At 34.7% G+C, this 18,289-nt stretch overlaps 1 protein-coding gene across 5 annotated transcripts in view; it reads right to left on the bottom strand.

The window, feature by feature from the left end:
* Positions 1–18,289, bottom strand: part of arl15a (ARF like GTPase 15a) — a 228,333-nt gene that overhangs the window by 133,264 nt on the left and 76,780 nt on the right. For all 5 annotated transcript variants that reach the window (XR_015935956.1, XM_088629510.1, XM_088629512.1 and 2 more), the window contains exons 2-3: positions 12,150–12,294; positions 6,093–6,152 (exon numbers count right to left, since the gene is read on the bottom strand). Coding sequence is in view for 4 of the 5 variants with exons in the window: in XM_088629510.1 (XP_088485636.1) it covers positions 6,093–6,152; positions 12,150–12,294 (205 nt within the window). In the remaining variant the exon portion in view is untranslated. The remainder of the gene's footprint in view (positions 1–6,092; positions 6,153–12,149; positions 12,295–18,289) is intronic.

Here is an 18,289-nt window from a genome sequence, read left to right as displayed (position 1 = left end):
CTGGAAAGGCGACATTGCCTATTATGGGTAGCATGGCTTGTTGGGGTGCATTTTGCAGAAGCTTTATTGATAAAGCTTTCTGAATCTTCACCAAATGTTGAGGTATTTCTTTCCTGCTGGAAGGAGTTTCTTCCAGGATGAGAATGACTTCTTTGTTTCATTGTCCAGTGGTCTGATGAGCATGACACCAATGGTAGATATTCTGGTATGACATTTCTGACAGCATTTTTTGCCTCTATCAAACAGGCTGCACGTGGTGGCCTAAAGCCCTATTAAGCAACTTTACATTGACTTTAAATATTTTTTGTCTGCAACTTGTAAATTGTATAATGAATAAATAAGATGAATCAATAAATTACTGCCAGCAGCCATATCACCCTGCAACTCAAAATTGGCAACCCACTAAACCCAAGCAGATGTGAGCCTGAACAGTATCTGGATGGGATGGGAGAACTCCTGGGAAAAACTCCTGGTTGCTGCTGGAAGAGGTGTTAGTGGGGCCAGCAGGGGTTCTATGTGGGTCCTATACCCCAGTAAAGTGATGGGGACACTAGATTGTAAAAAGGCACCGTCCTTCGAATGAGATGTAAAACCGAGGTCTTGACTCTCTATGGTCATTAAAAATCCCAGGGCGTTTCTCGAAAAAGAGTAGGGGTATAACCCCGGCATCCTGGCCAAATTTCCAATTGGTCCTTACCAATCACGGCCTCCTAATAATCCCCATCTATGAATTGGCTTCATCACTCTGTTCTCTTTCCCACAAATAGCTGATGTGTGGTGAGTGTTCTGGTGCACTATGGCTGCCGTCGCATCATCCCCATTACCTGTAAAGCGCTTTGAGTGGAATGTACAGAAAAGCGTTGTATAAGTGTAAGCAAATGTTATTAAATATTTTTAGTGGCAGCTGTTTTAGACAACTTAACGTGAGATTACATTGATGTTTTGGAGTCCACTATTATTGTATAATATCATACCATTCTGAACTGTAATCGGGCAAGGTGTACTTTGGATTTTAATTTTTCCCTGTTAAGATGGAGTTCACGGTTACCTCTATATTATATTTGTTGCATTACAAATATGCAAATATCTAATATGCAAATGAATGAAAAAGCAAAAATTAAAATGTTTAAATATATTGCATTTCAGAGACACAATAAGAGGGAACATCAGGTTAATGTAATTGTAAGAGCCTTGGTTTGCACTACCAAAAATGACCCAACTACAGTACCTAATATATCTGCCAGTATCTGGCACCATCACCCAACAGTCATTTCCTCACAGGAATGATGACAGTAAATTTCAACATGTCAGCAGACCATGGTATGCTAAATTGAGGGGTGGCAAAATGATTTACATTCTAACAGGGAGGGTAACATAAGTCAGCATTACACAATAGCACAAAACAATAAAGCAAAAACAAATTCCAAAAGCATTAGACAACCATGCCATGTCTATCAATTTGTGTAATATTTAGCTCTGTTGCTGTGAACAATTTGCACTAAAAAAATAGTAGTTATGCCACTGCATTGTGAACATTGGGAGGTGCAACACTTACAGATGTAGGATCAGAGATATAAAAACATAAAAAACCTACAAAAAGAAGGCCATTATGACCATCTTGCCTATCTGTTTGTAGATAATTGATTAGAGGATCTAACCCAGCCTATTCCTGAAGCAAGCTGGTTTATCAGCTTCTGCAATGTTGTTGGGTACCTTGATCCAGACTCCCATAAACCTTGGTAACATAAAATACCTCCTGCCCTTTGTTTTAGGTGCATTTCCCTTTAGTTTCCATTATTGTTCTGAGTTTTGTATTTCACAGTTGATCCACTGAGTAGACTTTGTCAGTGCCTTTGAGGATTCTAAATACTTAGATCCGGTCTTCTAGTACTTTTCCATGTGCAAGATTAAAAAAGATTGCGTTCTTTGTAGCCTGTCGGAGTATGAAATTCTTTACGATAACTCTGGACTTTTAAAAACACAGCAATATCCTTTTTGTAATTTGATAAGCAGAAATGTACAGTATAATGTTTGTGCTTTGTACAATTTTGCCATCTCTGGATTTAGATTTTACATTTATATATCCTAACATTCTGTTTCTCTCTTTTATTGCTTCCCAAAGATAGTGTAGAAGATGAAATGTTTTGTGAAAAAGGTTGCTTAGTCAGGCTCAGTGTTTCCCATCTTAAATTTATACAGTAGTTTTTCTGCTAACTACCGGTTATAACGCTCTACTCTTGCCTACGACAAATGTTATCTGTCAATAGTTTTGAATTTTGTCTAAATAATTTTATATTTTATTTTGCTGCTTCTACAGTGTTTGCTAATCCTTGTATTTTGGTATAATCTGCAAAGTTGACTAGTTTACTAACTATACCAGAATCTGTATCTTTGGTATTCTGTAAATTATGAAAAGCCCACAAATTATGATAGCCCATTTTGAGTATTCCTCCTTTATCTCTACTCTGATCTATTAAACAAGTTTGCAATGTCTTAATATCTAAATACACCATGTCTTATGCTCTGCACTCTAATAAGAGTTAAGCAAGAATGCCACTGCTGTATATTGAATCTTTAGTTTAGTTTCAATTATTGTTTCTATAACCTTACATGTAATATAAGTAAAACCCAACTGTATATATTGGACTGTTAATATCTGACTAGCTTTTTATGGGTCTGCACAAAATTGGCAATTTTCTAGTCAATGGATATTACCCCTGTCATGAGAGACTGTTGAAAGAGCTTTGTTAATGGCCTATTAATAGCATCTCTTGTTTCCTTAGTTACAATTGGTCATATAAAATCAGGCTCTGGGGATTTGTTTTAAGTGGTTCTAACACCTGTAAAACCTCTACCCCTTCTGTGCAGACTATTTAATATAGAATATTTACTTCACATGAGAAATTTTCTTGACTCCTTTCTTGGTAAACATTTAAGTGAAAACTCCATTTAATTTATTAGCCATTTTACTTTCATTTTCTGTTTTTATACATCTCACTTCATCTTTTAATGATATTTTGCTGTTGTAGTACTGATAAAACATTTATTTTTTTAACCTCCATTGCCAATTGCAACATCATTCTGTCTCTTTTATGGCCTTTTTAATCTTTTTTTGGTTTTTTTGGTAAACTTGTGGTTTGAATTCATTCTACTCAGTTTTTTAACTGGAACTTGTTCTTTTTTAATAGTTTTATTAAGTACACACTCTCTCTGCATATTTTTCCTGATTGATTTAGAGAACTATTTGGCCACTTCTTTATAGCCTTTAACTTACATAAACTTGTGATTAATTTATGCTGTCTTATCTCTTTCTACTTTTCTTGAGCCTTGTTTTTATCATTTCTTATTCCGTTTCCTTATAATTGTAATTTCTTTGTTTTAGACTTTATAGAATCCTTCAAATTATACTGTGATCATAGGTTCCTAACAGTTCTCTCACTCCTTTGTCCTTGATCTGTCTTGATCATTTCAAAAGAGTAAATACAGACATTCCTTTAGGTATGTACACTGACATACTGAGTAAGAAAGGAGCCATAGTCTACCATAATAATTTCAGCTGCTGACATTTTCCCTATCTATGTGATAAAACTAAATGTTACACAATAACCATTTCTTCCTTTAAACATGCTGCACATCCTTGCTTGATTACAGTATATAAGATATCATTCTAATTACTATATGAATCGAGTAGTCTGTAGTATACTCTAACACTATTAACTAATGAAGTTACTGTAGTTGAATTACTGTTTTGTGCTCTTTTAAACAATTCAATGTAATTATAATCACCATTAATCAAATACATTGTCTAGTTTTTTTAGACTCCTCAGCTTATACAGATGATAATTTTGAGAAATATTTTACACATTAGTTTTACGCTTCCTGCAAACATGATGTTTGTGTAGGTTTAGCACATATGTAGCACACAGTATTTTTTAAAATAAAAACACCTTTACAGTAAAAGTCTTATAAACTATTGTATGATTTCTTTTTTTTACTGAATTACCACTGGTTTTCTAAACAAAGTACTGTACAAAGCACATTTACAAAATTTACTTACAAATTGAATAAGGATTAGCTAAGAGGGCCTATTAAAAGTGAAGCCTATCGTTCTTCTAATACATCAAGAGACTTTTTCAATCAATCTGTAAGAGTATGTCATAGGGGAGTCAATTTTGAAACAGATTTTCTTATTTAAAGATACTAGGATACAGTCAAAGCAATGACTCTCACAATTTATTGTTGCCTTTTAGACACCACATGCTACCTAAGCTCTTTAATGTAAGCCTCAAACTGTACACTGGTGCCAAAGGCTATATTTGTGGAATAATAATGAAGAATCTTCATTTGACCTTGTTAACATAAAAAAAACCTTTTGTTCACTTTCATACATTTTCCCAATACTTTATCTCAAATTAATTACTAAACTGGAGATCACTGAAGGAAAAAAGGCACATATGGGTGTATAGTTAACATTGGCATTTTGACAGACTGTAATCATTATGAGTCTTACAAGTAAAAATCTCATTATTATTTTGCTACCTTCAGCTAATAAATAAAATGAGAGGAGTCCATCTAGCTCTTTGGATACTAGTAACTAACTGATCCAAGAGTGACATCCAGCTGTTTCTTAAAAAAGCAAGAGTATCAGTATCAAGTCAATTTTAACTTCACACAGAAAAGTTAAAATAGTGAATATACTGTAGGCAACTATAAAAGAAGCAAGTTGATTTTCTTTCATTCCATCTTAAAGTTTCTAGTCTAATAGATCTTCCCCTTTATGATTAAATACAAAGAATATAACAAATGATTAAGCATTTGGCTGAATGTTGAAAATGAAACAGGCAGACAGATTAAAAAGAGTGGGACTGAAAACTGAATTTTATTACAAAAACATGGCTTGAGCCCTCTTTATGGACAGTTCTTGGTCAACAACCAAACAAATTCCTCAAGGACACCACTGCTCTAAGGGATTATTTTTTACAAGAGATAAGCTCTGTGTAGATAAGGGAGTGATATGTATGCATGTGAAACAGAATCAAGCCATAACAACTGCAAGGGGAATATAATTTGGCTGCTTTATATTTAGCCTTGACACAAGAGGCCAAGGATTGCCAAACTTAAATCCCAAACTACCTTCTCACTCCTTAATTGTTGGCACCATGGTTGCTTGTGCTCTTCCCACGTGTACTGAACAAAAAACTCATTCAATAAAACAGAAAAGGGAATAGAAATCCCTGATAACAGAAGCATTTTTCCCATATTTCACTCAGAAGAGGTCAACCACTTATCATTTGTGCTCCTCAGAAGGCACAAGGAAATATAACAGAATCTCCTGAATTGATGGTATTACACTGAAGGATACTGCATTATCAATTGTTATTCTTAATTACAACAATTATTAAATTATGTGAAAATGGGATCCTGGTGACCCCTCTAAATTTTAATTAAAACCAATTGGAAACATGCAAACAGAAGTGAAATATGCACAAGACTAATGATATACTGTAATTTTAAAAGCAGTCTAGCAGTCTAGGCTTTAAATGCCTAATGAACAAGATTTATTTCCCTGAAATATAAACATAATATGCATTTTATATAATATATAAGAAATGTATTTGATGTATTCTATACATTAAATAAAAGGATGTCTGAATATTTGGAATTCTGGTAGAATTGTTTCAACATTTTATATTTAAAAAATTCAGTCTAGGGAATTTTTCAATTAAAAAAAGATTCAGGATAACAGAAAACACATACTTTCGGCATTATTTTCAATAATTACGCAAGTAAAATAGTGTATTAAACAGAATTATGATTTTACATAAAGGATAAAAATAAGAGAAATAAGTACGTAGGAAAGGATAAAATCGATTTGTGACTGTGCAGTTTTTTCATTTCAGTTATACGTTTACCTAAAAAGAACATTTAACAGTTAACATTTAATTAAAACGAATACTTTAAGTATATTTTTAACAACTATGAAAAGTGTGATAAATTAAACCAATTCCCTGCCCTTGGAGAGCAAAAATGAACACAAACATTCCTTGGTCAAAATCGCATGACTATAAAGTTATAATATTACAAAATATTACCTCCAAGTTCCTTTACATTCAGGATGGCATTCTGGAATGGAACTGCTTTGATGCTAAAACCTGAAATGAGAAGACATAGAAACTGGTTTGTATCTTGTTTCAAAGTTAAAAGCATATAATTAAATTAATGAATAGAATGTGGAACTCTATATACAGTACAACAAGTACATGAATTAATTACAACTATTTAAAACAATTTTTTTAATTACAGCATTTTTGGGGGTTGGCTGGCTAGTATCTAATTATAGATCGCAGCTCAAAATATGATTACATTTTTTTTAAATGCTTTAAAAAAAACAGTTTGTTTTTACAGCATTAGGCTGGCCTCCAAAATGACAATTCCACTTCCTGAACTATGCAATTCTGGGAAAAAGTCAGCTGTAGTGGGACCACAGATTAGGGAAGTGGGATTATATATATATGGAAAAGTAAACAGCTCAGGCTCAAAAACTATTTAAGTTAATTAGCCTTTTAGTATTAATTTTCACTCTGAAATCCCACAAGAAGAATCTTAGACATCTTGACACAATAAGGTTTTTTACCTTCAAATACTTAAAGGCATAATCTAACTGCAACCTCATAGTAAAGCTAGTAAAGATTTAAACATGTAGATGTTTATTTAGATATCATTTTTAGGCTTTTCCGCTGTCCCTGTCCTTTCCTGACTATTGTCCTATTCCCAACTGAACTAAAATTTTGTATTGCATCTTCATTGAAATGAACTGTCAGTACCATAGAATTGCCTTTTTCTGCAGACAGCACTTACAGCTGAGCTTTCAGACTCAACAACAATAATGGAAAATCTTTACCCCCACTGAAAATTAAACTCAGTCTGAACAGGCTTCTTATATAGCCTCAGCAACTGCTGCTGGGGGATTTCCCTAGAACCTGATCACACACATTGCTGTACATCTTAGACTGCTTTTACATAAGACAGTTATATATTGCCCTTCCAAACTTTAAGGGAAAACCCTTAACAGTGGATCAGTCCATCATCAGTGGTGATTACCCATGCAACACGGCACAGCATTGATTCCACTAAATGTTCACAGATGTCTATGGAGATATACTGTATGACCATTCAGCCCACAGCAGTCAAAGCAGCTGCACTCAAGAAGAGTGGAGCAGTTCAGTAACTTTTTGAATTATTTTTCATATTGGTATATTTTTAGCCCCCCAACCACTGCCTCTTAAATCTCAACTTACACGGGAGCTATGTCTGTTGCTCCCTTATACAATACATGTGCACTTATAATCTTGCCTTGTACAGTGAAAAGCATAAAAGGGAAAGTGAAGTAAGATGTGTCACTTTTGCTGTGTACAGTACTGTAGAATATTGTATTTTAGAAAAAAGATAACTGTGAATTAAAAGTACAGAACTTCAGCTTGTATTTCTGGTTATATGTGTGCTTACATATTAAACGATGTTAGAACAACAGTTTAGAACTAGTTAATTAAACAAGTGTAAAGTTAGTATTTGCTTGCATACCCCTTACATGCAATGACTGCATCAAGCATGTGACCAACTGACTTAACCTATCTCTATGAATTGGCTTCATTGCTCTGCTCTCCTCCCCACTGATAGCAGGTGTGTGGTGAGTGTTCTGGCGCACTATGGCTGCCGTCGCATCTTCCAGGTGGATGCTGCAGACTGGTGGTTGTGGAGGGGAGTCCCCATTACCTGTAAAGCGCTTTGAGTGGAGTGTCCAGAAAGCGACACCTGTAAAGCGCTTTATAAGTGTAAGCAATTATTATTATTATTATTATTATTATTATTATTATTATTATTATTATTATTATTATTATTAACCATACTCTTGATGTTCCTTTCAGATGCCTTGCTAACCCATCACTGCAGGGAGTGTTTTTTTTTTGTTTGTGGGATTTTGGGGGTTTCCTCTTCAACAAAATGCATGCTCAATAGGATTCAGATCAGGACACTGACACGGCCAAAAAGTTTCCACTTCTTCCTGATTAACTGTTTGGTTAAGTGTTTGGTATGTTGCAGGGCTCTCTCTAGTTGTAGTATGAATTGCATTTTTGGGACATCGGAAGCCAAGATGTTTCTGTATAATTCAGAATTCAGTCTGCTGCTGTCATCATCAGTTACATGACCAGTGAGCCAGTTCCAGAGGCCAGTTCCACCATGCTTCACAGATGAGGACGTGTGCTTAAGATCACTTAAGATCATTTGCAGTTTTACTTTTTCTCCATACTTTGCCTTTCCATCACTTTCATTAAGGTTAAACTTTGTCTTGTCTGCAAATAAAACTTTGTTCAAGAACTGTTGTGACTCATATTTGTTCTTTTTTTTCAAATTCTAATCTGTCTATGATTACAGAGCTGATGAGAGGTTTGCATCTTGCAGGGTAGTCCTTGTAATTCTCTTGTCAAAGTCTTCAGCACCTAGTGAATTGAGATACCTTCCCACCTGCAACTGTGGAGATAACTGTCTGCAATCTTGTTTGCTTTCAGCTTCACAATTGCTCGCTTTGCCATCATAGACAACACTCTAGTTTTTGTCTTGGATTATGCTTTTTTTCACTCAAGAGTCAGACCCAAAAAGTAAACTCCCAAGGCTGGAACCAAGGCTATATATTCACAGCTTTTTTATGTTCCCACAATTAATGCAACATGGAACAGCTGAGCAATCAGAAACACCTGCAAGCCATTTGTCCTTATATATGAGTTAATCTGAAATGGGGGTATTGAACGCCACAAATGATATCATTCTAACATGGCTAAACATGTATGAAAGTCTGTATTTTTGCCATATATAAATCTTTTGATGTGAAATACAAAGATCATTAGTACAGAGCAAACTTGACAAATTTCACTTCACTGCTTTGAGGCAAATGTAAAGCATTGTGGTATAATTCAAATAAATAATGATTTATAACTATATACATTCAGATAAATAAAAATGTATAATTATAATTATAATATTTAACAATAATTGAAACAATAAAAATATTGAAACAGATCTATTTTAGTGCACACTATACTTTTGTTATGTACTTGACATACATACCTAAGACTCATTCGTGTCTAATTGCCTACAACAATATCAGAACCAACATACATATACTGTACTGCATACTACACACCTTACACAGTGGTCATAATCATATCTGTTTATAGATTATATATCCGTGTGTCTCATGGAAAGTAAGCTGGGGTATGCAAAAAGACAAATTCCTAATGAAATAAATAGTATTTGGCTTATAAAGTGATCTCTTATATCCTTAGCATATCCTTAATGAAGGCATGCCACTTTAAGTTATTCTGTCATATGTTAAGACAGTTCAGTGAATTAATCTTAATTTTAACTAATCATAGTTCCATTTTAAAGTATTCATGGAAGCCAATTTTGTAAACTGGGAGAGGTGCACCCCCAAAATCAACAAAGCCAACTTTGCTGTAATATTGTGTCCACACTTCTTGAGATCTTTAGGTGAATGTTGGCACACAATACTTGTGGGTAGATGTCCTTCTTTTAGCATTATGAATGGAAGAATGTCGATTTGTATTTTGACTTAGCAAGGTTTTTTAAGAAAACCTGATGGGGGGGGGGGGGGGGGGATGGGAGGCAGCACCCCAGCTGACAGTTTAAATGTGTGGCGAGTACCAGTATAATGAAATATACACAATAATTCAAGCAATGATTGTTACGCATGCAATATCCAGGATTTTTTGTAATAAATGTAATACATGTTTACTATGCATTTTAAATATTACAAAATGAACTCATTTATCAGCCTCTGAATATAACTAATACAGTGAGTGGGCAATAAATCCTAATGATCACAGGGCCAATGTTAAAATCTGAAATGGCATGGGAATTGCTTTTAAAACACAGACAAATACAGATAAATATATATATATAACATTTGTCAATATAAAATACTGCACATAGTGTTCTAAATATATCAACAAACTTTACTATATGGTTCTGATAACAGTAAAACATTATCACTAAAATATAAAACATATTTTTAGGTGGAAAAAGAATAGAATTGGAAAAATTAACAAATGCAGTCTTTGGAAGATTTCAAAAGTGAGCTAAATGAAGGAGAAATAAATCTTAAACTCGTATGAAGTGTCACTAATAAAGCTATTATTTCATGATAGGCACATTAGATGCACAAAAAGATTAAATATATATATATATTAGCTATTTTGAATGAACATTAATTGTAAGTACAACATTCCTGTATGACATAGCTTATATAGAATGTTAGCATATTTGTACTAACAAGCGTGATGAACACAATGCTAAAACATTTTAGAACACAGCTCAGGTTTTCTCCCAAATACACATTGCATTTATTAATAATGCAACGTTAAAATGCATTTGCTCACATAACTGAGCAAGTTTGGACTATTCATAAATATGATTACAGTCATTGTATGACCAAGAGCTGCCAGTATCTGACACAGGTGTACCTACAATTTTAATGTCATGATTATCGATGAGCCGCACTATGGAAGTGTGTGCAAAAACATGGATAACAATCTGAGTGTTTAAAATGCATGGTGCTATAAAGTGAATTCTAGATCTCACTTAGTGATGAAAATGCAAGCAGATCAGTCACAGAACATCTACTGACGTACAGTATGTCTAAGAAAAGACGGTCATTTTGGTCATGTAAACACAGTGGTGTGTAGTACTTTTTCTGACAACTTTAGGAGTTGGACCTCTTTTTGATTAACATAAACAAAACAAATGACACACTGAATGTATTTATTTTGACAACAGCTTGATGGCTGTACTATACTTGCTGTTATAGTGACAGTAATGTCTACGTAATCCCCTAATCTTTCACTAGGATAATGCTTACTCCCATAAGGCAAGAGTCACTCAAGAGTTATTATTTCTACTATGTTATCAACGTTCTGGCCTAATGTATCTCTGGATCTTAACCAAAGCAGACTCCTGTGGGATGAGTTAGGCAGGCCCATTTGTCAGCATCAAACACAACCAAATAATGTCGCTGATCTGGAAGTTGTTTTGAAGACTGAACAAAAGAACTTTGCAGTCTCTGTACAACATCTCTCTGTCAGTCTGCTCCATAACATTAATATGCTTATGATGAAGACACCAGTTACTGACTACTTACTGTACATTGTGGTTCCTATTTTAAAAGGGCTAGGGATCAGATAACCCTTGTGTTTTTCAAACTTTCATGATTGCAAATAAAGTCTTATTTTAAGTTTACAAACTATACCTAACTTTACCATTTTAATGTTTGTCATGGGATTATTTATGGTTTTCGGAGTTGTTAAAACTAAAACCTATAAAATGTAAATTTTTCATTTTTTCATGATAAATTCTTTTTTTTTCCATTTGTTCCTTTTGCCGCACATTAATAAGAATGTTAACGAGTATGGAATTTATTTTTGACTTAGAAAACTTTATATAACAATGCTTACATTGATCCTGAAGTTAAGGATATTTATGAAAAATAAACTAATTGAAAACTGGGTAAAAGAGAGGTGAATAAGAAGTCACTGCAGAGGAAACTACATAGAGTGCATTTACAGGAATGAACAGGAGGCACACCTTTATCCAAACAATTGGGTGGAATATGGGTCAAGCTACTCAGCAATGCTGTTGAAGCCAATACCCTGGTATCTTTGAAGAAATGGCTGGATGAGATCTTTGGAACAATTTGGTTCAGTAACTTCTACCAAATGGGCTAGTTAATCCTTACGGCCTCCTCTGGACTCTAATCTTTCTTACACTCTTGCACTCTAAACTAAGATGGCTTGTCATTGGAATACTGTAGCATTCTGCATGCTGACAAAATAAAATCTGCCTCGTGTGTGGTAAAATCTTTTTGTTTTTTAAAACAGAAAGACAAAATTAACTTTTGCATGGTTAAAAGGTGGTATAATGACACACCATCAAATAAATCCATTGATAACTAATTTCTGGTTTTAGCAAGAACTATGAAAGTTATACAAAGCTCCAGGGAAATTCAGCTTTAAAAACAGAGTTGCAAACCTGGTTGTAAAAGTAGTAGTGCTAGGACTGAGTCCTCACAGTGGCCTCACCTGTGGTAGGCACAATATTGTCAGTGCCTTCACTGCAAAGTCTTGAGAGGAGACTTGTCTTGCCAGAGCCTTTCAGTCCTATACAAACCACATCATATTCAGGTCTTGGAGGAGGTGGTCCTTTGCAGCAGAGAGCTCTGAAACACTATAAGGAACAAAAGAAAAACGTTTTCTTTAGAGTGCTTTGGAAAATGTCACAACATTACATAAATTACTATGGGAAAAACATTATTTGACCTGACTATTCCCATTTATTTGCATTTGCACTTTTTTCGCCTATTTTATCTTTGTGCAGTACAGGTATCAACTGACCTGTCACTACATGAATCACAGCCTGTGGCCAGAAAACTGTTGTGAAACATTAAGTATGAAATATTGTGTAAACCATGAATGGTATGTTTAAGAGTCATGTTTAAAGATCATAATCCAGAACTAAAATGAGACCGCTTTTATTGGACAAGAAATAAGAAAGGTCAGTCTGGGCTGTTAGGACATTTTGCCCCCTAGATGATATCTGTTTTGTAGAAGAAACAATGTGTAACTGTGCATTTTAAATAGAAAATTAAAACTTTGGTTTCATTAAGGTCTGCTTTGTGAGTACAGTTATTTTTAAATAACAGTATTTGCAGCAGACCGTATTAAGTCTACTCAAATATATTTAATAAAAGTATTATAGTACTAAAGTTAATTTGTGTGATGTTTTTTTTTTATATTCTCTTCCAGTCACCAAAGAGAACATACTCAAAGAACATGTAACAGGTAATAAATACACAGTTCTTTAGCATTACACCTGAAAAGCAAGGTCGAGGTCCATGCCTCTTCTCAAGAAAATATGCTGTTAAGCTCTTTGACAACCTCCTATGTTCAGATGGTTAATTAAATCTGTGCATAGTTAAAAGTTCATACACTAACAAAAGGGGGAGGCCTACAATGCTTTTATCATAGCAACTCTCAAGCATACAGTAGTAGAAGTCCCTTGAAGGTGTCAGGCAACTCAGGAAATTGAATTTTTCCATGGCTGAAGGAAACTTGAATACAGCAAAGTACCAAGCTCTAACTGTATCGACATGGTAGTGGGCTTATTTAACATAGTTTAATATTTAGGCTTGACAACAGTCTAAAGCACAAAGCTAAGTCAAGAGAAGAATTTCGATAGTGTACAAACTCAATAAAAAAGTGCCAAACCTCCTGACCTGAAAATAACTGAAGACAGGACAGAAGAAATAAACAACAAATATGAATGCAATTAGTTGAATGAAAGGAAAGGGGAAAGCTACCACAGTTACTATTTGACTACCATTGCTGAGTAAACTGTATTTTATTATATATATATATCAAATTATATCAAAATTGTAATCCAAAATACATGAAAGAGAAATAGTCCAGAAACTTTAATTTGAAACATAGCCTCTCTCTGTTAAATGCAGATCCAAAAAGGGGAAAAGTCTGAAAACTTCAAGCAAATAGATTATTGCATAAGCAGAAATAGAAATAGATCTGTCATATAGAGGGCACAACTATGTACAGTACAACAGGAAACAAACATTTGATACCCCCCCCCCCCCCATTATCACAGTTTTAAATGTTATTCAAAAGAAAAATATAAGAAATTATACAATTCCCCATTGAAATCCATATGGAATAAAAAACAAATTAAACGTTTACAATAAACTTATTGTCATTCGAACTATTTCTGAGTCATTAATTTCACAATGTACTCTGCATTCCTGTAAATCCGTAATTTGAATAAATACCTGGCAGTAAACTCCCAATAACTTAGTTCATACTGACATCACTTTTTGGCAGTTTCATTATGCTACTCATCTTTCCCTAATATATGAATTTACCCTTTGTTCCTCATCCCTTGTTTTGTTTTATTTAAAAGGGGGATGAAGCAAATATTAAAACTATTCCTTTTAAGCCAAAAAATATCTGAGTACTTAAAAAACCACGAAGAGGAGCTATTCTTTTTACCCATCATTAATGAAGTGCTTGTAGAATTTCTCCAACATTTGTTGAAAACAAAAGCATGACACAGACTCTCTTCATACCGTCAGACAGGGGTAGGAGACAGAAACAAGGGTAAAAGACTGACATCCACTGCCACTCTTTTTTTCTTCACAATTTATTACTGTAAGCAAAATTCCAGTAATTGTAATCACTACCTTCTTTTCAGCTGTTCTTGCTAATAACAAATGAAGTGTCTCTAGAACCTTTCCAACACTCTCATTTGTTAAGAACAAAAACAAACCATGTCTGATGCAATGCAGCATTTCAATAACTAAAACAAACGGAAGCAATTAACAAGAACATAGAGCTGCACAGTCAGTTCAGGACAGTAGACTTCTTTCTGCATTGTGTTCGGCTTCCTTTGGAACTACAAGCAAGACACAGAAAGAAATCTTCCACCAGTGTTCCATTAATTTTCTCTTTCAGTGGATTTGACAACACAAAGTTATAGCATACCTGAGAAACACAAATTCTGGAGTCCTTAAGATTTGCTTGGATTAAATGTAGGCCTTTTATCAATGCAACGTAGACATTGGTACATTCAAAAGAATCTGAGAGTTTTTCATGGGGGAAATTTATTTATGTAGAAAATGTTAATGGTCATCTTCCCTTTCTGCATTCACCATTTCATCCTGAAAGTAATCCTGATAGAAAGGTGTGGAAGGATATACAGTACAATGAAAGAATTTTAATTTAATTACACAGCAATTTTGCCAACACTTATTTAAAGGTAAGGGAGCATGCTTTCAAATAAAATGCAGGTCAGATCTTTAAAATTTAAAGCTGCTCAGATCTGCAGGACCTTTTTACAGTAACACCAGAAACTGACAGGAGGCATCCATATTGAACTAGGAACTAGTTAACATATTATAACCTAGGATGCTCCTGAAAAGTAACAACTGGTGCAACTGGATGCCATAGAAGACTCCCATTAAAGTCACCAGACAACTCAGACCTGAGGTATTCAGTACAGGTGTCTCTACTATGCCAGCAATATGACTCAACATGAGTGGGCTACGTGACTGCAATTATCAAAATTTTACTTGGTTATTGGCAAAAGGACAAATATTTGATTACTTGTGTCATTTGCAAATGGTAGGGACAAGTGTATATCAATACCAAAAGGTGTGGAAGGCCATTAATGAGAAACTTAGGAGTCAGCAGATTGCGGTCTACAGTAATCTAACCTCAATGCGATGACCATATTTTGAAATTGGGGCTCTACCCTTCGTTACAGTAACACCAGCATCAATATTATCCCTTTATCTTTCAGCTTGAAAAAAATGGTGATGGTTACTCAACTCTTGCGACTTCAGGCTGGATCTGCATCACGTACAGTAACAGCCCACTACATCACCAGAATATACTGTAAACCACTTGAGCACCCGTGGAATAGGTTGGGTCAATGGTTACATTAACATTCTGGTCACCTGTCTGTTATCCAAGACCATCTACTGTAAATACTATGGGTGACAGGGTCATATCCTGTTATGTCCGAAAGCTTTGGAATACTATAACTAAGGATAACAGAGAGTCACCTTTCTTGAACACTATCGAATCAAAACCTTCTCTTTAGAAGGCCGTTTAATTAGCTGGTTTTGTGTCTGCCCCAATGTTTTCCTACTGTAGGCCAAACCCTTATTCTGCAATCTTGCTCTCCTCTTATTGTGAATTTTTTCTGATTGTAAAGCACTTTTGAGAAGCCACTTGTGAAGGTGTTATTCAAAATAAAGTTTATTATTATTGTGAAAAACAGGCCAATTGAATACCACTGCATTCTAACTTCACTGTGTCTCTACCAATACTGTGATCAAGTATACTTAAATAACACATAACATAATAAATAATAATAGGACCAAGTAACAATCTACAATGTTTCATGGAAATACCAACTAAATTTAATGTTATACTTAGCAAGAAAAGACTAAATTTCTTTCTCGATGTCACATTCAGTAACAATAATCCACCCAGGTTATTTTCAGGGTGCAATGACTTGGATTTGACACACAATCACTTCTCCTTCCTTCCACAGAAATTATAGATAACTGAGTGCAATTTAGTCCAGAGTGGAAGTATTGAACTGAAAAAAAACTGATGTGGCAGAGTACATTCATTTTTATTATAGAAATGCTTGCCTGAAGGAAATCGGGGGGTTACACCCATCTACTTAAATCCATCTCAGTTTTTGTAAGTATGGTATTAAAATTTGTTAACAGTCAGGTATAAGGATGTGTAGATTTCAACACCGTGATTTTTAAAATTATTAACAATCTGTATTTTTATAAGCACAGTCATAATTGCCTATGAAGTACTCAAAGGCAGACTTACAGGTTCATTTCAAATCACAAAAGTGTGCTAAAACAATTGGGAAACCAACAAATGGGAGAATACGAATAAGGGTGATTGAGCAAGAATTTCAGGATATCATCAGCGTAAAGTGAAATGAACTGTTGCCACATTATGTGATTATATAAAGGTTCAGCATAAAATAGCCATAAACTGTACAAACAAATCGCAAGTACATTATATTGAAGTTGTAAAGAAACAATTTCTGAAACTTTCTATATACTGTAAAGCCACACTGCACAAACATTTCTGAAATGTGGCTTCAGAGGCTCAATGAATATTACACAGTCCAATCACTCCAAAACACAGGCTTCTTAACATCTGTTTATAATACTCTACCACTGTTACTATAAAGCCCAAATTAGGCATATCTATAAATACACTCCATATAAAAAAAGTCTGTGCTATTCTCTCAAGCCATAATGGTATCGGAAATTGTAAAGTATCTCTTCCATGATCACTATTCTAAAAGTACTTGCAGATTCTCCTGGATCACAGATTTCAGCATACCCTCTGTGATCCCCAGAGGGGCTGCTTGAAAGAGAGACTCATTCAGCTGTTTAGCAAATATCTGTGGGTAAAATCCCAGACTGCAGACTGGCAAGATCACTGTGTTTGCAGCTGAGCTTGTATAAACAGCACACAGGTAAAGAAAGATTAATGGAGATTAGTCTCTCCCTGTAACACAAAAGGAAAAATAAGATACAGTTTTTTTTTGTGTATAACAGTCCGGTGGTGTCCATTTTTAACTTAATTCTTTTCCTTTCAAAAAGCTTTTTAAGCAAGTAGATGACACAAACAGGAATAAAAAGTAAACTTAACTTCATGCAACAGGAAAGTATATCTTTTTCAAGAAAAGAATAACAACACTTTGGATTCATAAGATAGAAGCATAGCATTATATAGACAATTTTGCTGTTCTTTATATTAGGAAAAATTTAAAAAGACTGTTTTTTTTCTCTAATGCAGTAATTCATGTTTTTTATTGAAATATTATGAAGAAGAAGTACAAAATTAATGTGACCAGAGGCAAGAGTGTAATGCCTTTACAGCAAAGACCAAAACCACATGCTCATGGTATGTCAGAGGCTCAGACTGAACACAATGACTTGGACATCTGGTGCTTTATCGACCAACACCAGCATGGTGCATTTTAGCATCACAGAGCTAAAGGTGCCATCCTTCCCATGAAAGATAAACCAGCTCCCAATTTACAGTGTGGGGGGACACAGATTTCACAGCAGTTGTTTCAGAAGAGCAGAGTCAGTGACCTCAATGCCCTGGACAAACTAAGTCCCCTCTGAGGCCAAAATGTCTCTGCCCAGCCTGCTGACAATGTGATTGACGAGGATGCTTCATGAAGAGGCTTGCAAAGAAAAATAAATATTTCTAAAGGTAAAAGCAACATCTAGAAACTTTAAAGAATTTCAGAGTTACTGTGCAATGTCACTCTGAAAAAGGAGGTTACAGCTTTAGCTCTTTAGATCATTCCAGACCCCTGGGAAGTTCACTTAACCCTTTTTAGGTATATAATGAGAAGAAGCTGCAGTTATCATTCCCTATTAATGCTTCATCTCGATCTTTGTAGTGAATACTTGCCTGAAAAATGAGAACAGGAAAATTAAAAAAAACAATGTATGACTGGAACAAAAACCCTTTCCTATTCTTAAAATGATTTGCTAGCAGTGTGTTTAAAAACAGCTGGTTTGTCACTGTAGTTCTATAGCTATTTGCCTCAGAAAAAGCAGGTGATACAACCCTTGCCAAAGCTACTCAATAATAGT

This window comes from Lepisosteus platostomus, chromosome 4, assembly GCF_059453375.1.
Source record: "Lepisosteus platostomus isolate fLepPlt1 chromosome 4, fLepPlt1.hap1, whole genome shotgun sequence".
Lineage (NCBI taxonomy): Eukaryota > Metazoa > Chordata > Actinopteri > Semionotiformes > Lepisosteidae > Lepisosteus > Lepisosteus platostomus.
The sequence above is the reverse complement of the archived record's forward strand: the minus strand, read 5'-3'. Positions and strand labels throughout refer to the sequence as shown.